At 35.1% G+C, this 24,311-nt stretch overlaps 1 protein-coding gene across 5 annotated transcripts in view; it reads left to right on the forward strand.

Moving 5' to 3' along the window:
• Positions 1–24,311, forward strand: part of GRIA2 (glutamate ionotropic receptor AMPA type subunit 2) — a 125,446-nt gene that overhangs the window by 87,983 nt on the left and 13,152 nt on the right. For all 5 annotated transcript variants that reach the window (XM_054576086.1, XM_054576083.1, XM_054576082.1 and 2 more), the window contains exons 7-12: positions 9,565–9,732; positions 9,950–10,054; positions 10,729–10,839; positions 12,343–12,549; positions 13,042–13,412; positions 17,828–18,026. In XM_054576086.1, coding sequence (XP_054432061.1) covers positions 9,565–9,732; positions 9,950–10,054; positions 10,729–10,839; positions 12,343–12,549; positions 13,042–13,412; positions 17,828–18,026 — 1,161 coding nt within the window. The remainder of the gene's footprint in view (positions 1–9,564; positions 9,733–9,949; positions 10,055–10,728; positions 10,840–12,342; positions 12,550–13,041; positions 13,413–17,827; positions 18,027–24,311) is intronic.

The raw sequence follows: 24,311 nt of genomic DNA on the forward strand, positions 1-24,311 counted from the left end.
TATCACACCATTAAAAATAAAAGTGCATTATTATTTATAATTATAACGCAGGACATCTAGGTTCTTCTCACTTCCACATTTCTTAATCTCTAAAGGGAATTACTGTAGGTGATCTATAAGATTTCTCCCAAATCTCTAATACTGTGATTACATAAAGAGCCCATTTAAGCACACAAGAAGAAATACACTAACATTTGTAATTTTTGCTAAATCTATGACAGTCTCAATGGTTCCTCTGTCTCTCAGAGATTGTAGTGGCTTGCAGGAAGTCAGCTCTGAATTCTAACTGCCAAAATCAAATCCTAAATCACCCTGAAAACTGTTCTATTTTTCATAGATTAGAAAAAATTAGGAAATTTCTCTTTGTTAGGTTTCCGGGATGTGGGGAGCACCAGGGGAAGGAATTTATGCACCCAACAAAATAAAAGATGTACTTCTAAGAAAGTTCTTGCCTACCTCTGTGTGAATCAAAACCAGATAATTTGTTTATTTGAGTATCTTCTATCTTGGTGAATCTGATTAGTTTTTTTCTGAAAATTTGAATCCTTAAGAGAATTAAAAGGTTCAGAATATAAAAGTCTTGATCCATAGCAAGATTGTCAGGGTCAATAGCCAACTGGAAAATTTGGGCAAGAATATGTTGGGGGGTTTTTTTGTTGTTGTTTTTTTTTTTTTTTGTCTCCTAAAAGTTTTATTATTTTTTTTAATTTTATTTATTTTTTCAAATACATTTGCCTCTGCCTACCCCCCCACCACTTTCCCTTGCCCCCTCCCTCCTTCCCTCCCTCAGCTCCTCCCCTTTGGTTTTGTCCATGAGTCCTTGCTATATGTTCCTTGACTTTCCCCTTCCCTTCCTTTTCCCCGGCCCCCCTTTCCCTCTTGTCTCTGTTGATTTCTTTTCCTTTTAGTGTTGCTGGTCTTATTTTCCTTGCATCTTTGTACTGTTGGTTAGGGTCCACTTACAGGTGAGATCATATGGTATTTGTCTTTCGCCCCCTGGCTTATTTCGCTTAGCATAATGCTCTCCAGTTCCATCCATGCTGTCGCAAAGTTTAGTAGTTCTTTTTTTCTTTCTGCTGCATAGTATTCCATTGTGTATATGTACCATAATTTTTTGATCCAATCATCTACTGATGGGCATTTAGGTTGCTTCCAACACTTGGCTATTGTAAATTGTGCTGCTATGAACATTGGGGTGCATAGGTTCTTTTGTATTGGCGTTTTGATATTCTTAGGGTATAGTCCCAGCAGGGGAATCGCTGGATCAAAAGGCAGTTCCATTTTCAGCTTTTTGAGGAAATTCCACACTGCTTTCCACAGTGGCTGCAACAGTCTGCATTCCCACCAACAGTGGACTAGGGTCCCCTCTTCTCCACAGCCTCGCCAGCACCTGTTGTTTGTGGATCTGTTTATGATGGCCATTCTGACTGGTGTGAGGTGGTACCTCACGGTGGTTTTCATCTGCATTTCTCTGATGGCTAGTGATGCCGAGCATCCTTTCAAATGCCTCTGGGCCCTCTGTATCTCCTCCTTAGAAAAGCGTCTGCCCAGGTCCTTTCCCCATTTTTTGATTGGATCATTTGTCTTCTTGGAGTGGAGTCGAGTGAGTTCTTTATATATCTTGGAGATCAAACCTCTATCTGATGTATCATTAGCGAATATATTTTCCCATACGGTTGGCTCCCTTTTCATTTTGCTGATATTTTCTTTAGCCGTGCAGAAGCTTCTTATTTTGATGACGTCCCAACTTGTTTATTCTTTCCTTTATGTCCCTCGCTTTAGGAGACATATCAGTGAAAAAATTGCTGCGTGGGATATCTGAGAGTTTCCTGCCAATGTTCTCCTCTAGGACTTTTATGGTGTTGCAACTTATATTTAAGTCTTTTACCCATCTTGAGTTTATTTTTGTGTATGGTGTCAGCTGATGATCCAATTTCAACTTTTTGCATGTAGCCGTCCAGCTCTCCCAACACCTTTTGTTGAAGAGGCTGTTATTGCTCCATTTTATGCTTCTGCCCCCTTTGTCAAATATTAGATGCCCATATAGACCTGGGCTTATTTCTGGGCTTTCTATTCTGTTCCACTGGTCTATGGATCTGTTCTTGTGCCAGTACCAGATTGTTTTGAGTATAGTGGCTTTGTAGTATAGTTTGATGTCCGGTATTGTGATCCCTCCTACTTTGTTTTTCTTTCTCAAAATTGCTCCTGCTATTCGGGGTCGTTTATGATTCCATATACATTTTTGAAATGTCTGTTCTATTTCTGCGAAATACATCATTGGTATCTTAATAGGGATTGCATTGAATCTATAAATTGCTTTGGGTAGTATGGACATTTTGATGATATTAATTCTTCCAATCCATGAGCACAGTATACGCTTCCATTTATTTGTGTCTTCCTTAATTTCTTTTTTCAATGTTGTATAGTTTTCTGCGTACAGGTCTTTTACCTCTTTGGTTAAATTTATTCCTAGGTACTTTAAGAATATGTTGTTTTTAATGTATTCTGTTTATATGTAGAGGCTTGGGTTAAAAATATTACAGTGAGTTAAAAATTATTTGTATTATTTATAAAGAATAATAAAGGATGTTAATTTTGGTTTCTTGCCAACAAAGCTGTCTTTTCACCCTTGGTAATGTTATACAGTTTGTGTGCTTACTAAAGATTCTGAGTATTTTTATTTTTTTAATTAAGAGTTTATTTTTTAAAGCTATTTTAGGTTCCCAGCAAATCTGAGCAAAATATATAGAGATTTCTCATATACCTTCTACACCCACATATGCATAGATAGCCTCCTCCGATATCAACTTCATTCAACAGAGTGATAAGATTTATTGGAATTGGTGAATCCACATTGGCATATCATAATTATCCAAAGTCCATCGTATACACTATGGTTCACTCTTCATGTTGGCCATCCTATGGGTTTGGATGAATAACATGCTTCCATCATTATCTTTTTTTACAGAGCATTTTCACTGCTGTAAAAATCCTCTGTTCTTCTTATTCATCACTCCTTCCACCCTCATCTCCTAGCAACCACTGATGTTTTTACTGTCTCCATAGTTCTGCATTTTCCAGAATGTCATATAGTTGATATCATACAGTAGGTTGCATTTTCAAATTGTTTTTTTTTAACTTAGTATATTCACTTAAAGTTCCTCCAGGTGTTTTCATGGCTTGGTAGCTTATTTCTTTTCAGTGTGGAAAATTTTCCATTGCCTGTATGCAAAATTTACTTACCCATTCACTCACTAAAGGACGTCTTGGTTGCTTCCAAGTTTTGACAACTATGAATAAAGCTGCTATGAACATCTGTGTGCTGGTTTTTGAGTAGGCATATGGTCTCAACTCCTTTGGGTAAATACCAACTGGTGCAATTGCTGGATCATATGGTAAGAGGATGTTTAGTTTTGTTAGAAACTGCCAAACTGTCTCCCAAAGTGGTTATACCATTTTGCATTCCCACCAGCAATGGATGAAAGTTCCTGCTGCTTCACTAATGTTGAGTTTTTATGAAGATTTTTGGGTTTATTTTTGAAGTTTCAAAGGGCACATTCAAAAGGCCTTGCAGGAAATTAAAGATGACCTTATCACTGACAGCCCTTTTCCAGTGGGTAGACTGCAGATGAATTTTAAATTAAATCAAGTGAATAATTTTAAGTTTATAATGTATCTCTTACTACTATTCTTTTTCTTATGGCTCTGGCTGATTCTTAGACATTGCCAATAATCTTTTTTAAAAAACTTTCTAAAATTCTTCTTATAGGCTTACTTATTTTCCCCAGCGTTCATCAATTTTGACCCTGTCGTTAATTTTGTAGAATGAAGAAAATGGAATTACACTGTATAAGATTATCGAGAGAAATATCATTCCATGTATAATCCTTTCATTTAACTAAATAATTGATGCTATTTTAAAAATGAGTATGAAAAGTTTACCGGGTCATAAAACTTTTAACACCTCAAAGTATGTCTCCTGAAACACTGTTTTTATGGAAAGTAATTGATGTTAAGGAAATTTTAAAAATGATAATTAGCTTGGACAATGCTGAGCAAACAAAGTTCAAATGTAATATTACTGCAGGATGTTCTGAGGGCCTTAAATGTGCCAATGTGAGAATCATTTTCTGAACTTACTGGATCACAGATTTTGTAAACCAGGGTAGGGGTTTCCAAAACACTATAAAAACAAGCCAGTTTTATATTAGGTAGATAGTAATAAAGGGAAAAAGAAGGCAAAATGCTGGTCAATAACTGATTTTTAGCATATTTTACAACTCACCCAGCTTCACATTTCCTGTAACTTTAACCCATTTGATGCATAAACATCAAACAAGGGGGCCAGTCATCCCCAAGTGCCTGGGATTCTAGACTTTCTGTCAAAAAAAATTTGGACAGTGGCCATTCATAGGAAATTTTGTAACACCTCACAATACCTAAAGTCTAATATTTCTTTTTTGAGTGATATATTTTTTTCTCTTTTAGCATGGTATATTATAATGACCTGTACAATTTATATTTTAGTCTATTTATCCTTTTTGTATGTTCATTAAATTTCACAGATATATAGAGATGCTTTTCATTTCCTCTTTTTTGGTTGTCAGATTTTTTTTTTTTTTGGTATCAGTGATTACAGTAATATATTACTGAATAATGCCTGATGACTATTGGGCATAACAAGCATTTACAATGCATATTTCATTTTATTTTAGAAAAATAAATATTAATAAATATATATTTAGAATGGGATATAAAGTGCATTTGGAAAATGGACCAGAAAAACATTCTCCCAGATTTCTTCTTAAAGTCTAGATATGATGTGATTGTGCTATAACACTGCAAACCATAATCGCTTCCACTGAAATACAAATTTCCGACTCAGCTGAGACATTTCACAGAACATAAACATCAGGGCAGAGATGATGCATTTGTTTTCAAAGAAAGAGATCGTTATACTGCCATCATGTTCCCTTCAAATTAATTTACATCTAGTTTAGTGAATGGTAGAATAAAGCTGAAATATTTAACTATCCAATCAAAATGTGAACATATTTGTTTAGAAAAATAAATGAGCCACATATGCAGAACATAAACAAAATGGAACTCTGGATACAGAGGCTGTTGATTTTTCTCTTGGCCCAGAATTGGGTTTCTATGATTGTGACTTTTAATTCAAAATGATAATAGCTTGAGACTTGATTAGGTTTGAGCATTTGAAAAAGGTTGAAAGGATTTTTCTTCTTAGTGTGTTCATGCTCTGAATCACAATTATAACATGCCCGTGAAACTTAATGGTTTTAGTTCATTCGAACTGATCTTATTTTTTTAAATGTAGTTCACCGACATTTATAGGCCTCTAAAACATTTAGCAGATGGTTTTATAGATTTCTCATATTAAGGTGAGCAAGCTCACTCAAGGAAAATTTTGGCTTTTAACTGTTATCTTAATTTTTTAATGCAGATCGCAAACTTTGTATACCCAGTTTATTCAGTTTAACTTGTTTCCTACTCAGTGACCTAGCCTTTATTGTGAGAATTATATTGACAATGAACTGATTGATGTATATGAAAGCAAATTAACCTGTTTTCTTTTTCCTCTAAGGAAATGAAAACAAACATGTAAATGAGGCAGATAAATTTTGATTGATCTCCCTTATTTATCCAGAAGTCTTTTCTTAAGTAGATATGATTTAAAACAATGCTTTTGATATAAAACAGGTTTTTTCCAAAATTGTATATGGATATTATAGAATACTTGGAAAATCATATAATTATGCATGTTTTTCCCCACTATTAAAACAATTTTGTTTATTTTTCTTTCTCTTTTTTGTTGAAGGGATATAAACATTATTAAAGTTACTCTCATTTTTTTGTAGAAAAAGTTTTAAAATTAGTCTTAATAATTTTTCCACTTATTTTATAATTATAATCACTCACATTGTTACATAATCTTATTAGTATCACTTTTTAATGGTAACATAATACTTCCTCAAGGCAGAAAGCAGTTTTTAAACATCCCTTTACTGTGAGAAATTTAGGTTGTTTCTAATTTTTGCATATTATAAATAATACTGAAATTAATTTCTTTGTATGAAAATTCTTTGTATTTGAGAATATTTTCTGAGGATAGGTTCCCAGGAATTACATTTTAAAGCTAGGAATATAAATTGCCTAAATGGATCTGTAACATACTATATTTTGCTAATTTTTTGCATACACAGTTTAAAGGAAAGGGTTACAGATTTTGAAAAACGTGGTAATGGGTTTTATTTAGACCTAAATCAGGTATTTGGAGGACATTCCAGTGCAATCAGCCAGGAGATAACCTAGATATGTAAAGAAGGACTCACATATAGGCCTGCAAGTGCATCGCGTAACTAGCACATGAGAAGAAATTCCAGTTGGAAAATTTAAAGGTAAATATGAATAACTTATTTCTGTTAACAGTACTCGGTCACAGCACACATGGCTTTCAAATCATTTACTCTTTTTTCCTTCTTTCTTCCTTCCAATTTTCCCATTAAATATAGTTCACTGACATGATAAAATGAAAACAATTCAACTAAACTAAATCAGGCAGATCCAATGAACGATAATCTCAAACTGCAATTTTTCGCATTAAAAATGGAGGCTTAAAAATTTTTGGATGCAGACAAATACCAAATGAATTCATATACTGTATAATCTAAAGAATAAAATAAACAAACAAAATTGAAACAGACTCATAGACACTGATGGTTTCCAGAGGGGTGGGAGATTGGAAGACTGGGTGAAAAAGGTGAAAAGATTAAGAAGTACAAATTGATAGTGAGAAAATAGTTGTAGGGATGTAAAGTACAACATAGGAAATCTAGTCAATAATATTGTAATAACTATGTATTGTGCCAGGTGGGTACTAGAAATATTGATGAAAACACTTTGTAAAATATATGATTGTCTAACCCTATGCTGTACACCTGAAACTAATACAAAATATGTAATGTAAACTGTAATCTAAAAATAAAATTAAAGCAATTTCTGGATGCATGGAGGGGATAATTCATACCACGTAAACCATATTCTTATTTGCCTTATTATATCTTTCATATTAAAACAACAAAAAAGACAGACATCTATCCACCATCAGACCAATTCATAAAACTGTACTAAGTATATTGCAGTTATCTGTCTATATATCTTTTCACTGGTTGGGGAGGGAATGTGAGGACAAGGCCTAAATTAAGATCTCTGACCCTTCCTCCATCCCTCCTTCCTTTCCTTTCCCTTCCTTCCTTCCTTCCTTCCTTCCTTCCTTCCTTCCTTCCTTCCTTCCTTCATTCCTTCCTTCCTTCCTTCCTTCCTTTCTTCCTTCCTTCCCTCCCTCCCTCCTTCCTGTCTTTTCAATGTCCCCAGCCCTGCCCTGGACCCTAAAACTTCCATGGTGACAGACAAGTCAAGCAAATTTTCTATTTCTCTAGAGTAAATATTCTAATAGGGAGGAGAGAAGTAGGCAAATGGAGAATACATGAACAAGGCTCTCAGATACTGGTAGAGACAAATGAAGAGCATAAACAAGATCATGTGAAGGAGAATGGCTGACAGTGGGCTTGGCAGGAAGAGCACCAATGTTTGAGCACATGGATATGATTTAACGCCATGGAGTGAATAAGATCACTTAAGGAGAGCAAGGGGGGATAATGTGGAAGGAAAGATTTAGACATTCCTCTTCAATTTTCTCATGACAAGAGATCCAAGATGGCAGCAGAGTAGGTGGATGTTACAGTCACCTCCTCTCAGGACCAAACTGGAATTACAGCTAAAATATAGAGCAATCTAGCTGCGTAACTGAAATATAAAATATAGAACAATCTAGCTGAACCAGCTGAAGACTAGCTGAAGAGAAGCCTTATAACCAAGGAATGACAGAAGCAGCCATGCAGAGACTGGTAGGAAGGGGAGAGAAGCAAGAAGGGCTGGCCGCGCTACCATGGGTGGTGGCCGAAATTTCTAGAGGGATATCCCAGCTGCAAAGGTTCCCCCTGAGAGGCATAGGGTCTCAACCCCATGCTGGGCTCCCCAGCCCAGAGCACCAGAGCTGGCTAGAGGCGCCAGCATAACATCTGGCTGTGAAAATCAGGGGATTCTGCCTGCCAGGGAGAAGCAAAAATCTGGTAGGCACTCTCTTAAAGGGCTAATGCACAAAATCCTCTTCAAAGCCACCCATCCTGGGCTCCAGCGGAGGGAGGGCAGGGCAAACCAGAGGTGCATGAGGGGAGACTGGAGTTTGTGACTCTGGGGAGAGAACTAAAAGGACAACTGCAGGACCCCTGTGCTGAGTTCCTGTCACACACCATGGACGCCATCTTGCTCGGGTGGTGCATCTCCCTCCATGCATCATTAGCCTGTGGAGAAGCAATAGCTCTACCTCTGGACTTCCTGTAGCCCCATTCTGTGGAGCTTTCACCATGCTAAGGAGCCAGCTGCCCAGGTGTAGAGGTCTGGTCAGACTCGGGATGTCAGTGTCTGAGTTGTGTTGGCTTGGGGGGGGGGGGGGCTATTCCCCTTACTTTCCCATGAACTGACGGGTGTCTCCCTCTCATGGGAGATATACTAGCGCCACTCTGCAGGCTCCTGGCAGCCCACAGTTTTGACTCCTAGTGGCTCTGTCCTGCCAAGGTCTAGGTAGAATCTGTAGTTGAGTTGTATGATTCTGGAGCAGGGACTACTCCCTCCACTTTGGCGCAAGCCTGACCAACACCTCCCCATCACGGGAGATCTACTAGCCCCATGATCCCAGCTACCAGTGTCCGCACCCTGCTGAGTTCGGGCTCCTATGATCCCCACTACTGGTGGCTACGCCCTGCTGAGATCAGGCTCCTGACAGAATCTGCAAGAAACTTACTTGCGTGGTCCTTGGATGGGCGCCATTTTTCTCTCACATACCTGAGCAGTGCCGCACCCTCCCTTTATATGGCCAAATCTTGATCTGTTAGAACTAATATTATCATAGACTGTTGAAGCATGAAGGGAGCATAGAAATTATGAAGCTTGGTAGTTCTTCAACTTGATTACTGTAAACATTCAGAAGTTAAAAACAAACATTCCAAAGTTCATTATAGATCTACATAAGCATCGCTAGGGTTGACTAGAGATGAGGGACTGTCTGATCAGTATATATATATTTTTTCTTATTGCCAAATAAGTTTCTCATAAGACAGTGGGGGAATAGTCATTGATTGGTTTGATAATTTTCTGTATCACCAGATCAGGCCATAAAGTGATGCTTTAATGAGAAGCTAGTTAGAAACAGACAAAAACATCGACATACTTATTATAAACGGTTTCACCTGAAATAACTGCCATATTAACATAACAGAAAATGTTGAGAGTCAAAAATATCTTCCATAGTCCCAATATTCAATACTGCTTCTCTTAGATTCTTTAGTTTCTAGATGTAGAGATAGTGTCCAAATTCCTGGATTTGATACGGTATTGTATATTGGACAACGGCAGTCTTCACTGCCAGTGTGGAATGAGTTTGATTTTCTCCCATTCTCATGAAATATATGTGATACTTTTCAGTATACTTCTGCTCTGACCTATGATGCTGTTCAAGTGATGACTGAAGCTTTCCGCAACCTACGGAAGCAGAGAATCGAAATCTCCCGAAGGGGGAATGCAGGAGACTGTCTGGCCAACCCAGCAGTCCCCTGGGGCCAAGGTGTAGAAATAGAAAGAGCCCTCAAACAGGTCAGTCACTCAACCTGATTGTTTGTGTGATTTGACAATGGCTACCTTTTTTTCCTGCATAATTAGTCATCTTTGATTTATTCCTTATGTTTAATATAAAAGGAATATTATTTCCTCCCTACACAAAAGTAGGTTGAAGACTGAAAAGAAAAAAAAACATAAATGTAGTTTTCTTGCAGTAAATTTGTAACTATTTTTCTTTCCCATTCCTCATTAGGTTCAGGTTGAAGGTCTCTCAGGAAACATAAAGTTTGACCAGAATGGAAAAAGAATAAACTATACAATTAATATCATGGAGCTCAAAACTAACGGGCCCCGGAAGGTAAATCATTAGTAATTTAGAGGCAGTTCTGTCTGCGTGAGAAGGTGAGTTAGCTAACCCATCACTTCGTCTTCCAAAGAGTCCTGAAGATGTGTTTTCACAGAGACAGGGTCTGTACAAATTCCAGACCCTGACATATTTTTGAATATTTTTTTAAAAATTAAATCTATTTATTTTTGGTGACACTGACATGTAAACTGCCCAGGGATTAGAACTGTACATAGAAACATACCTTTTTCTAGACCAAGGTAGAAAAAGAGTTTAATGAGAAGAAAAAGAACTATTGCTGAAAGTTCATGGTTCAGAAGACAAAACATAGGTGACACAAATATTCATGTAAGTGTTCAACATCTTTTAAGTTTTATGACTAAACTGCTCTTTTTTTGGACTTTAGTTCTGTTTCTGTAGGATCACTCCCAAACAAATGATCCTTGGAGAATGGGACAAGTGAACACAAAGAGAAAAACCATGTTTAAGAATTATTTTTGTTTGTTTTGTTTTTATAGTCCCTTTCTATTCCTTTAGATTCACGTATATCAAAGACACATCGCTGTTTAGAAGCCTAGGTAATATAGGTATAATTTCAGATTCAGACATGGGTTAGAAAATAATGAAATGCATTGCTAATAAACAGGCCATTTATCCATGTGCCTGCCTTCTGTAACCTATTTCAGATTGGATACTGGAGTGAAGTGGACAAAATGGTTGTTACTCTTACCGAGCTACCTTCTGGAAATGATACCTCTGGCCTTGAGAATAAGACTGTTGTTGTCACTACAATTTTGGTAATTAGCTACCTGTGCCTATCTTTTATTTTATTTGTTTACAGAAAGTATGTACCAACTAGAATTGCTGTTTATGTTTTAGGGCAATAGGTATTACAGAATCACTTTTGCCATGTTTTAATCATTTACTGAATATGTACTCTGTCAAAAGGACTACACAAACACTAGCCGAAGCATTAAAAAACATTCCTTACCTCTTCAAGACCGATATTTAGTTTGACAGATTAATTCATAATCCAGTGCATACACAGGGGAACAACTGGAGAAGATCTTAAAGAGCATTCCTCATCATTGTGCGGGGGCTTCCCCTGTCCATTCCCATACCATTGTGGGTACCTTTTACTTTTACATTTGTTACATTTTAATACTGTTGCCAGCTTCTCTTTCTTCATAATAAAAGATGAATGCCTGAAAGGCAAGGATGATCACTCTTCTTTTTAACCCCAAGTCTCAACATGGTAGTAGGCACCTAGCCTGTGCTGCATAAATGTGTATTGATGCATAAGATAAATTGAACCGGATCTTGAACATCTGGGTTTTGAAAAGATGGAAGGGAGATAAGATCATCATGGCAAGCTGTTGGTGAAAGGAAATAGAAGAAATAGGGTTCACTAAAAGTTCATAATTTGCGACAAAACAATTTTATTTTATTTTGCTAAGCAGTGATGAAGTATTTTGTGGGAATCATTATCCTAACAATACTGAGGAGGAAATGTAGAAAGGCTAACAAGCATTTGGATAAAAACATTGGTTGGCATGTAGAAGCACCTCTAGAAGTCTGAGGTAGACATCTGAGGATTTTTGCCTCAATCATGCCATTGAGAAGAACTGTCTCACTGAGACTCCACATACCCTCGGTGCTACTTTTCAGTGGAAAGTATTGGGCTGTGTTGAATTTTTTTTTCATGCTTCCTATTTCTTATGTTTACAGATGGAAGCTACTCTCTAGCTAACCTTGTAGCATCATGCCAGGACATTATATCTCACTAATGAAGTGAGGCCTAAAGTCTGAAAGGACAGAATCAGAAATTCACCATGGCAAAGATCTTTTCAGCCTGTACGGCACTGGCCAACCTGACTTCTATATGAATTCTCTGTTTGAAGCAGTAGCAAACCAGTGTTTGGGGTGAATGTGGTTCCTGGGTTTGGTATAGACTTAACATAGAATAAGAGCATGGTGGGTCCAGAGTTGAATTAATCAGCTGTTGAGCTAAATTCTTCATCTTTAAATCCTAGGAATTAGAGACATGACAAGGGACATGCTAACAATATGTGCTTTTGAGTCTCTTGTTTACTTTGGTATGGTTAGGTATAAGCCATGTTAATGAAATATACTGATAGATATTTGAGGACTTTTTTTCAGAAGGATCGTGATTAATTTTTCCACCTATATTTTACAATGTCACTTGCTTACAGGTAATTATTAAACCAGATGATTTGATTCAGAGAATAAATAATTAACAAAGCTATTTCTATCAACTAAAGCACTGTCTTTCTGTATAGGAATCACCATATGTTATGATGAAGAAAAATCATGAAATGCTTGAAGGCAATGAGCGTTATGAGGGCTACTGTGTTGACTTGGCTGCAGAAATCGCCAAACATTGTGGGTTCAAGTACAAGCTGACAATTGTTGGGGATGGCAAGTATGGGGCCAGGGATGCAGACACGAAAATTTGGAATGGGATGGTTGGAGAACTTGTGTATGGGGTAAGTATAGCCCTTCCCATAGACAGTGATTCAGTTATAACTGTTTTTGACAGAATGCCTCCCCACCTTGCAAAGTACCTTAGTGTTGTTGGTTTCCCACATTACTCTAGGAATACTATCTTTTTTCTTTGTAAGCATTTGAAGATTAAAGATGAAGTCAGAAGCAAACATGCAGATTAGGTGAGACAGACATTTCATCTGTCTGGAAGCATCTGGGCCATACATGTTGTTCTAACTCTGCAAAGGCATAGATGCAATGTAAAGATGGAATTATCATAACCAACCAAATGGGTCTACTCTATGTTTATCAAAAGGAGGGATATCCAGGGAACAAACTGGTTTTTTCATTTATTCTTTACTGGGACTCTACTAGGGAAATAATTATGGCCTTTTCCTTGATTTCTTTTCCTTCCCTTTTAATCCAATAATGAACCATGATTCCTTTCTAACCATGACTTCAGGTACTATTACTGTCCTTTGTTTCCCTTACAGAAAGCTGATATTGCAATTGCTCCATTAACTATTACCCTTGTGAGAGAAGAGGTGATTGACTTCTCAAAGCCCTTTATGAGCCTCGGGATCTCTATCATGATCAAGAAGCCTCAGAAGTCCAAACCAGGAGTGTTTTCATTTCTTGATCCTTTAGCCTATGAGATCTGGATGTGCATTGTTTTTGCCTACATTGGGGTCAGTGTAGTTTTATTCCTGGTCAGCAGATTTAGCCCCTACGAGTGGCACACTGAGGAGTTTGAAGATGGAAGAGAAACACAAAGTAGTGAATCAACTAATGAATTTGGGATTTTTAATAGTCTCTGGTTTTCCTTGGGTGCCTTTATGCAGCAAGGATGCGATATTTCGCCAAGGTTGGTTACTCACCTGCTTCAACTTTGTGCATTTTAGGTCTCAAGTGGACATTCATGGTGTTTATGAATTCACTCTAAAGAAATAACCAGCTGCCGATGACCTGTCCAAGCAGTTTAAGGCTCAAGGACAGGTACTTAAACTCGGCGTAAGCCTGTGAAATATTTGAGCAATGTTCTTTGAATATTGACCTTATATTTCCCTGGTGAAATTATACACACCATGGAGAGGCTATAAAATGCATAAGGTTCCTATCATTCCATGCCTTCTTGGAGGGGTACCGTGTTTTTGCTGCATATTCTCATTTTACAGTCATCTGTGTTGATCCACAGACCTGTATATGGGAAAATGGGCAATATTACCTATTAACTACAAAAGCAAGAGCTTGTTTTAAAAAAATCTTCATTGGTACACATCCCATCTCTTTTATTTTCCCATCATTAGCTCATGGAAATGGCATGGGAGAAATTATAAAATTGTTTTTTTTAAGGTTAGGTTGCTGGATTAAAAGGACATTATAAATATGTTTTACAAATATCTGGTAATGGTTGGATAACAATAATGGCTGATTGTTATAAAAGCTTGTGCCATGTTGAATGATAATGCATACGTCATGGAAAAAATTCATACACCTCTCTTCTCATTATGATACGTAAATTCCTATGCTAAATGCCTAAATATATCACAAAACTCACATTGCTTTTGTTCATGTTATATACATGAATAAGAGTGAGTCATATCTTGCCCTTCTGAAGAATAAATCATTCCATTTCTAGTGTGATTGCTTTCATATTTAAAGCCTAAATGATAATCTATCTGTTGGCATATTTTAATTTGAGTTCAAGTACCCTCTTTTGATTCTATGGAATATTTTGATAACTGGAAAAAGGGTAGACTTTTCTAATACTATTTCATAATATTTTAAAATTTTGGGCACTTTGGGGGAAAATAAGTGGTTAATTTAAAAAATATCTGAGAAGCTCAAAAATTTGTCTCTTTTTCAATTTTTATTATATACTCCACCAAGTAAGAAAAAGAAAATATATAATATACCCAGAAATTATCAATCTCTTCTCTGATAGGTCAAATTTTTATGAATTATATGGACCAAAACAATCATATTTCCTTTGGCTTTTCTATGGAGCTACACTGAATTAGAAATATGCCAATGGTATTTTTATGGCATATGTATGTATAAATAAAATTCTGATAATCTCTGTCAAGATGTGTAGGATTCATAGTTTTATCTCTATATTTAGTTTATCTGATTTAAGTTAAAGATGTAAAGAGAAGTTCCTAATAATGAGGAAGAAAGATACCAAATTGGGATCTCAGAGAACTTTCTGGTCCATAAATAATAACAGAATAATTCATCTTTAGTAAGAAGGCTACTGAAGTATAATGTTACCCTATTCCTGAGACATAAGGCAATTATCATAGAATGACATAAACTATGCCTTTTGAGTGAGTAAGGAGAAGTGTATGGGGCTTACTATGGAGTAGGATATATTGACCTGGTTCCCATAGAAGGACCCTGCTCCTTGTTCATCATGCCTCTGAAGGTAGTTGTTCTTATGTCTAGTGCTTGTTAAGAAGCATAAAACATATTTACGCCTGGGGGCTAGAGCACAGGGCATTTTTAACAACCTATGTTACTCCAGGGCTCACCAGGACATATAAGACAAATTCTAATTTTCAACAAGCCTGCTTCCTAAAACATGATCTTTTTCATGTGATTTTACTACAATTTCACATGTAATAATTTTTATTCTCTGGTAAGATAAATAGGTTTTAGATACTGCATTTTTTTCCTTGTTATCAAATGATTTTTTTTGGCCATAAAATACATATGAGTGAATATATGTGGGCAAATCCACTTTATTAAAAATTTTAAGCACATTTCTTTCATTTTATGTTAAATGTGCATTTAAAAATTGAACATATTACATAATATTTGCAAACTTAATGATTTTTAGTTAACTAAACTCTTTATTTAAAATGAAATGATCATTGCTTACCTCAGTTTAGAATAGAGAAGTTTAGTATTTAAAATAATAATAATGATGCATGAAATGCACATATCATGTTAGAGATGCTCTTTAAATATTTTAAAAGATATTTATCATCTCTTTCCAAATAAAATATGACATGGAACTATATTATTATTAATAAAAAATTTAAAATTTAATCTAGAATGATTTATTGAATCGAATGCTCACTTGCTTGAAATAAAATTTAGAATATAGTCACTATAATTTTCTGAAGACTAGATAGAACCACAGAAATTATGAGCAAAATACTTGGAAACTGACTTTTCTTCTCCTGCTTGCTTCTGTTTTTTTCCCCTAACAGCTATAAAGGACTCAAATGCCTAAAACAAAATGTCATTTTAAAATAACTAATAGAGAATAAAAATAAATGTTAGAAAACATCCATTTATTTGCTCCTTTAGTGCAGATACTGAATGGTGATAGTTTTGTATTTAATTAGAAAAACTGTATTTGTCTGTTACCATAAAACAAAATTAAATTTGCCCCTCTGCATAAAATTTCTCTGGAACTCTTTCAAAAGCATCAATTGATCTTTGAAAACATTAACAAGTAAATAATGAAATTATCAAGAATTTTCTGTTTTGAGTGATGTATATGTCCAATAAATTTTTTATCCTGTATGCTTTAAATAAATTAGTATATTTAATCTCATTAAATGTGATTTAAGCACTGAATTAGAGAACAACTTATGCCTTTAACTTGCGTCTATTGTACAGTTGGAACAGAATGACTTCCAAAAATGATCTTCAAATATATTGAAATGGATATGCAATGTATAGTGTTAAAAAAGCGATTACCATGTAATCAATTTTGTTTGAAGGGGTTTGAGCAGTCAGGTACTGAATGTACCCTCTTAAATACAGGATACATGCCATATAATGATACCTTCCATTGTTGTGGAATATATAGTGAACATTTTGAGAGTAGCTATGTCTACATAAAGGGTTTCCCAAATTAAAAATGTATTTAATATCCTTTTTGAGAATACAAGTGAGAGGTGTCTAATTTTTTTCATCCTGTCACATTTATTTAATTCTTTGCATCTCTTAGAGACTCTGATAAAGGCTCAATTCCATTCTTTTTGTCTCTCACTGCTTGTTCCCTCTCTCTTTTTCTCTTTTATTTTAGCAACAGATTTTTTTTAATCTAAAATTTTATTTTATTCTGAACTTTTAAATTACCTTCCCCTCTTTGTCTTGACTGCTTGGGTAGTTTATTCTACAGATATTACCCAATAATTTGATGTAGGATCGATCTGTGATTCATCAGAAAGTATATTTCTTACTTTTAATTGTGAGGAAGTTTGAATTACCAATTATGATTTAAATTTTAAAAATGTTACTTCTTCACTGTAGCAAGTCTAAATTTTAGACATAGCAGAGTTACTGACAAGAAAGAAAAAAAGTTATATTTGTTTGTTAATATTACTCAAATGCCTTTACATGTAGAATCCCATCAAATCTTTTAAAATAACATAGTATACATCTATTTCTATATGTAGGTATTTATATTTATCTACCCAGGGTTTAAAATAAATTATTGGGACTCTATTAAGCTTTTAAAAAATATTTTATGTAAGAACTTATAGCCATATAAATATTATTATTTTGTATATTTCAAACTAGGAATTTATATCTTGTCAAAAATTTAAGTGTCTAATTTGCTTTCCTTGAGTTTTCTTTTTTTCTTAAGCAGGAGGCACAGAGGAACAGGGTGCTAACAGTCCATGCATAAAGCATCTGATTTTTATTCATTAAGGGTTATATTTTGTTTCATACCCATGTTTATAGTATCATTTTTTTCTCATCTTCTTTCCTATACTGCATTAAAATACAGGTTTTGGTACACACAAAAACCTAATGAAATATTGGACCTGTTTTTGAGGATATTGGAACTTCATTGGTTGAATTAAAGGTTTTCTTCAGGGTTTAAAGCTATATAAGTAGTGCATACTCTTTAATTTTTAATATTTGGTTTTGTTTGTCCACATTGTTCTGTGTATTACTGATGAACTTAGATCTCTTGTTCATGTAGATAAAGTAGTATGAGCATTGGCTGGATTATATGCACATTTCTTGAAACTGTTTTGTTATGAGATTTCATACAGTCAACCATTTGGGCATTATAGGTATGAAAGAATCTCAGGAATCTGAAGTTTTCACTTCTGGTTATCTCATCAAATCTAGCTAATCTGTACTCTTTGCCCAAAATGTTTATTAGCTTCCAGTTTCTTTAAGTAGAAGATACATTGAAAAATATAAAGTAAAATATTCCTTTATAAGTGAATATTTGCATACTGCTGCTAACTTGTTTTTTTATTAGGTCATTCATTTCACTTTACGAATCCATTTCATACTTGTTATTAGATCCCTCTCTGGGCGCATTGTTGGAGGTGTGTGGTGGTTCTTTACCCTGATCATAATCTCCTCCTACACGGCTAACTTAGCTGCCTTCCTGACAGTAGAGAGGATGGTGTCTCCCATCGAAAGTGCTGAGGATCTTTCTAAGCAAACAGAAATTGCTTACGGAACATTAGACTCTGGCTCCACTAAAGAGTTTTTCAGGGTAAGAGATTCTACTTTGTAACTTCTGCCTTGGTTTTTAAAATTTCACCTATGTAAACTTTGTCCCCCTTTGCCTCCTCCCACAGTGTGTGGGTAAGTGACGACCACCTCTGTCTCTATTTCCATTCCGATGTGTCTCTGTCCCCCGCTTTCCCCCATGTCCTTAAGCCTACCCCTATCTATCTTCTGATTCCTCACTCCTTGGGATAAAAATATAATATTGCTATGAAATCTTAGTTTTATAAACTTTGATTGCAATTTTGGAAGAAAATTGAAGCAAAGTTAAGTATAGATTGGAATTATTTTTAAAACAAAATGGTATTTTTTGTTTGATTTTAAATAAGGAATACTGTCATTTATTGTACATAGTTTTCAGTTGAAGACTCACTTCTAAATTGGTTATGTTAATTCCCTGTCAGGAAACAGATTATGTTTATATGTGAAAATTCTGAATTTTCTGTCAAACCCTCCAAGAAAAGACTAATAATAAAGTCCTTCAACTTTTTAAAATGCATACCAAAGTTATAGCATATTTTAATTTTTAAAAAGTGGGCCCCTCCCCCCCCCCCCCCCCCCCCCCCCCCCCCCCCCCCTCCCTTTTTTTTCTCTATCCCCCAAAAGGGGAAAAAAAAAAAAAAAAAAAAAAAAAGTGGTGGCCTCGTGGTCTGTATTTATAGGACAAGGCCAATAACCTCCTATTGGTAAAAATTTATTTCATTATACCATTATCTCTGCGTATGAACTCATCCTATTAAAATGTTTAAATACTAATACTTAGCTGATAAACTAAGGCCTTAAGCAAACATACATATGGTGATCTCTGGTAATACACAAATATCTTTAAATGTATATGAGTTTGTCTGAGTGAGGTCTAGGCCAGTTTATTTCAGAATTAGGATGAGGACTTCAATTTTTAGTTGAAGTAGTAGATTTCATTTTGAAGACTGTCTCATCCTACATGGGTCCCTTGTCTCTTTTTCCCAATAACTTCAGCTGGGCTGAAGATATGTTGGGAGAAATAGGTGGCCCACGGGCAGTCGCAGCTAACAGATAATAACCTGGATGTGGGGCGTATAGAAGGTTAATGCTTTCATTAGGCACTGCAACTTAAGTGCAGCTACTTTAACGTCAATGCAGTTCTATGTATGAATGCTGTAATACAGGTTTACTCTCTCTTCCAAACATATAGGTTATATGTGTTTAAATCCTATTAATATAAGCTAGTGCTTTAACTTGATCATAACAATGAATCTATTGAAATAAATTAGAATATTGCATGATTCTTAATAAGAAGTGTATTTCAAAGCATTTTTTATATTTCCATTCCCATAGGGCTTGCTTTAATTTACATATTTTACTAGCCTTCCTACCTCTTGAAGCGAATGAGATCTGTGAATGAGGCAGGAGCCTGTTATATTGTGGTTTATGGTTTACTTAGAACTACTTACATGGTTAAAATAATCTTAATTCCTTCCAGACATTCTCTTCCAGGTGAGTATACACCTGTTGAGAGTTACTGTCATTAGCTTGTCTAGACAACAATAGTACCAACTACTCTCAACTATGGCACATTCAAGTTCCCAGAGCTTTTCAGTGTATCTTATTTCAGTCAATCATAGAAGCATGCTGCAATTACTAAGATGCCAAAATGTGCAATTCTGTAGTAGACAGAATGAGAAAGCTAGATGATTGTGGGCAAAAGAATGCTGCTACTCATGTATTCTGGTATTTCAGTGCACTAATTCCATAGATACCATGGTTCTATAATGTGTGTGTGTGTGTGTGTGTGTGTGTATGAATATATGTATGTGACATAATATATGGAATGTGGAGCTTCCCTTCCCCAGAGTATTAGAAAAGTTATGTTGAGTATTTAGGTAAACTGATAACTTAAATAAGCGTAGCTTCCCAAAGCAATTTCTCATGCATTATCTCCTTGAAACCCAAAATATTTTTCTCTGAGTGATCATTTCTGTCCTTATGCTATGTATTGTTAAACTGAAGCTCAGATAAATTTGAGGATTTGTCCAAATTCAGGTAGCTGTTAAGTGTGCAGAGGCCACTTACTGCTAAAGGAGTCGTTGCATATACTATTTTTCCTTGAAGAGAAAGGTCTCTGGATTTATCCTGCTGCCAAATGCTCTGTTGTGTTTGTTTATTCACTGTTAAGAGAATTATCAAGGTAGAAATTCAGCCAGGGCTTCATCGTCCCTGCCAACATGCCAACATACCTTCAAAAGAAATGGTCGAATCAACTGTGGCTAAGTTTCAATGCATAAACCACTCTGGTCAGCTTCTCCTTTTCTAGAGAATGAGCATATGAGCTCAAAAGTACTAAGTCAATATTATTTATTGTTTGTACCAGTAAAGGGAAGCTAAGATAATAGCACACGTCACCAAAGTGAATAAGTGCTTGCCATGTTAAAACCTCTACTGAATATAACATGGTTGTGATTTGGAAAATTATGTATGTAAAAGGTTTGTTTTTTTAAGGTGGATTAAAGTGGAGCTGATAAATTATGAGTAATGATGAGTAACTTTGTTAACTGTATTAATTTTTGATAATTGGGTGCCATGATGATAACAGTGAGGACAATCTTAATTTTGTTGCTTGTCTCCTAAGAATATTTTCTATGATTCTGTGGCTTTCCAACTGTATCCATCAAGTCTCCAACCTTTTCACGTAGAGTGTCTTGAATTAGTATATGAAGATTGAAAAATAGATTATCTTTTTAAAAAAATAATTTCTCTTTACAGACTACTATATAAAATATTGAATAAGATAAACCTAATTCATAGACATTATAAAAGCAAAATATAATTGATTTTCATTAACATTTCTTCACTTAAATTTTAAAGGATATCTTTGTCCTTTGGCCTGAATTGAAGGACTAGTTTGAAATTTTCTGTGTGTGTGTGTGTGTGTGTGTGTATACACACATATATATGATTTATGATCATTTCTGATCGTATATATGATATACTATATAAGATTCATAATTACCAAAGAATTACAGTAATTGAAACTATACTTTTAAAGGCAGCAACCTTTTCTGAGCTTCCGCGGTGGCTGAATTTCTAAGTTTCTAGTGGAAAGTGTTGCAAAGGCTATTTGCCTAGCTTCTGTTCCTAAAATTAACATTCACCACAGAGCCTGGGTCATCCTCTCTCCTAAATGTCTCTTATCTCTAGGCACATTTGGGGCTCCTGTAAGGTGGATTCAAGACAGGATGAAAGCTGGCAGACTGCTGATCGTGGTGTCCAACCTGCCAGGAAAGTAGATGCATAGATGGAGCAGGCTGACCAGAGAAGACACGAACTGTATTTTGTCCTCTGGCTATCTGCAATGCTTGTGTTCAGATTCAAGGCAGCCAATTACATGTAGAAGAAAAAACTTTCACTACTTTTACCATTTGCTAATATTCAAAGCTCTAATAGTTATTTTATGTTTCCTACTATGGCTTATCTTGGCTCTATTGATAGCTTTTTCCTTCTTACATGCTGTTTACAACTAGGGATTTTGTTTCTCATCTTTTATAAACTTTTCTACTATCACAGAGTTTATCAAGCCAAGTTTCTGTTTTTACTACAGCAAGAGCTTTGGATTTAGCCATTGGAGAATTTGATTTGAGAAACTAGATCATTAGCTACATTTTAAGGATATATAACTAGTAAAAGAATGAAAAAATAATTTTTAAGACCATTGAGGTATTAAATGTCCAGTTTTAAAACAGAATTCTGAATTATAGTTTTTTGTCTCAATATTAATGTGTTCTAAAGTTATTTCTTTTGGGGGAATGAAAGCACCTTACTTATATCAAAGTATGAATGAATATTTCATCTTGTCTATAGAGATCTATCTCTTTGGTCCTAAGGTGATGTCATTTACTCAGTTTAAGCCTAATGTATTTTCATATATCAGTTAAATAATTTAATAAACTGTCATATTAATATTGTTTTAGTGAATTCAGTGAGTGTGTGTTAGCTTTAGGATTGTCATTTAATTTTTTAATTTTTTTTAACTTAGAAGCATTCCATCAGTGATAATCAGTGAAACAGTCACGGGAGTGGAACACTTACTGTGTTTCTGCTAAAGAGAGAGTAAACGGAGGACAGTCTTGTAACCACCAAGTGGTATGAGGAGGAAGACCCTGCACTTTCATTTTCCAGATTTGCTGATGTGCAGCCTGTATACATCCTTGTACAGAGTGAATGATAAAGCCTGACTCACTTTGGAGCTGCTGATCGTCCCTAATTATAGAGCACCACTGTAGCATACCTATAATTAAGAAAGAATTAGGCTTTCAATTATAAACCACTATTTTTAGATTTCACATTTTTGATACTTCCTTCTCTCAATAAAAGAGGGCAGAACTTAGATGAGTCTGAGTAGAAAATGATTTCAGAGGACCTGTAAGCATTGTGTTCCTACAGAAACTTAGATGTGAAGGATAGGAAATGACTTCTATATAGAAGCCTATCATTGGCCTGTCAATCCACGAGGCTCAATTATTAACTTACAGAAGAAAGTGCTTCCTCATGCCTCTCCTAAATCCCCCACACTACAATCATTTATTTCTTCAGGTTTTCTTTACCGGGAGGATGAGGGACAATGTGTATCCTTCGAATAAGTGACCTGATTTAGATATGCTGCCTTTGGAAGGAAGCTATTCTAAACCATGAAAAGAATAAAGGTGTTCCCCTTCTTATTTAATGAAGTTAATTATTCCATTCTCAGAAGATAAATGTGGTCTGATAATAATCCATGAACTGTATTGTTGTTACCCTATATTATAGAGTTTTCAGAGTTTACAAATTGTATAAGTGATAAATAGTATTAATGCAGATTTTCTTTACCTAAGCGTAAGGAATAGTTTGAAGTTTTCTCTTTATATGTATATAATTTGTGATCATATATGATCACACATATGACTTACTATAAAATAATTACAATTACCAAAGAATTACAGTAAGTTAGATTATATTTTTAAAGGCAGCAACTTTTTTCAACGCCCTCTGTGGCATAAGAATCACCCATTTAAATTTACATATAAAAACACTGATTGAAATACAAATAAAAAGGAGCCATATATAACAGCTTTCCTAGAGAACTACATTAAATACTATTTCATTAAAGTTACATTTTGCTCCAGTTACTGCTTGTTTTCAGCAATAATACAGCATGCTTTCTTTACTGATATTCTATTGAATAGATTTTTACTTATTTATGATAGTTCTCCATACTTATTTCATTACTTTTCCTATAGCTAATGATTTCTCTGCCATAGCTTCCTATATATCACATATTTCCACGCAGGCAGAAATATGTATATACTTCAAGTTTTGTATATATGATTATATATATATATATATAATTCTAGATTTCTATGTACAAATACATATGTACATATATTTTATATCTTTCAAATATTTTATAGAGTATATATAGTCATACATACACATATACATACTATGTTATTACTAATATATTTATGTTAATAATATCTGAATAGGCCCTTTATGAACCTTTCACTCAAACATAGCCATTTAAATGGCTTCTAAAATACTAGATATTAAATAAATGCTGAATGTGAATAAATTAACAATAAATAACACTGTACGGATGTGTTATAAGTCACTCATGGCGTGATTAGTCATATCTTATAGATTTTTCTTCCTTGATTTAGGAAGCTTCATTATTGCATAACGATCTGTATAGCTGACAACTCCGCATGCCCAAGGCTTCACTCAATGATCCAGGACACATTGAAACTATTCCCTCTCTGGTTGGCAGTTTTCCTTTCTCTGACATTTTAATTTTTCTCACCATTCCACAAAGCATCGGAGGACATTACTGAATTTTTAAAGACTATAAAGATACATCCTGACTAAGTTGCCTGGGGAAAGCTTGTTCCCCATCAGTTCAGCTAAATGTAGCTGGTTTAACAGTGTAGGAAAGGTCAAAATTTTAGAACACTTTGCCAATGTTCTCTTTAAAAATTAGTATGCAGTTTAAAGACCTTGCAGTTCATTTAGTAGTTCCCATATTCGTAGGAATGTAACTAAGTATATGAGGGTCTATACTGAATCATGTTCTCTGTGATGAGAGTGTTATGGAAGGAAAAAGAAAGGGTATGTCTACTTGCTAAATTATGATCTTGGTGCAATTGTCTACACTCCCCAGGCAAATACGGTAATTTGTTCATTTTCTTCTTTCCACGGCTATGTTCAGCAAATGTCAGTGTGCTGTCCATTCAGTCGCTTCACTTAGAGACCACCCTTGCCA

This window comes from Pteronotus mesoamericanus, unplaced genomic scaffold (genome assembly GCF_021234165.1).
Source record: "Pteronotus mesoamericanus isolate MK-2021 breed Mesoamerican mustached bat unplaced genomic scaffold, CSHL_Meso_final contig_32, whole genome shotgun sequence".
NCBI lineage: Eukaryota > Metazoa > Chordata > Mammalia > Chiroptera > Mormoopidae > Pteronotus > Pteronotus mesoamericanus.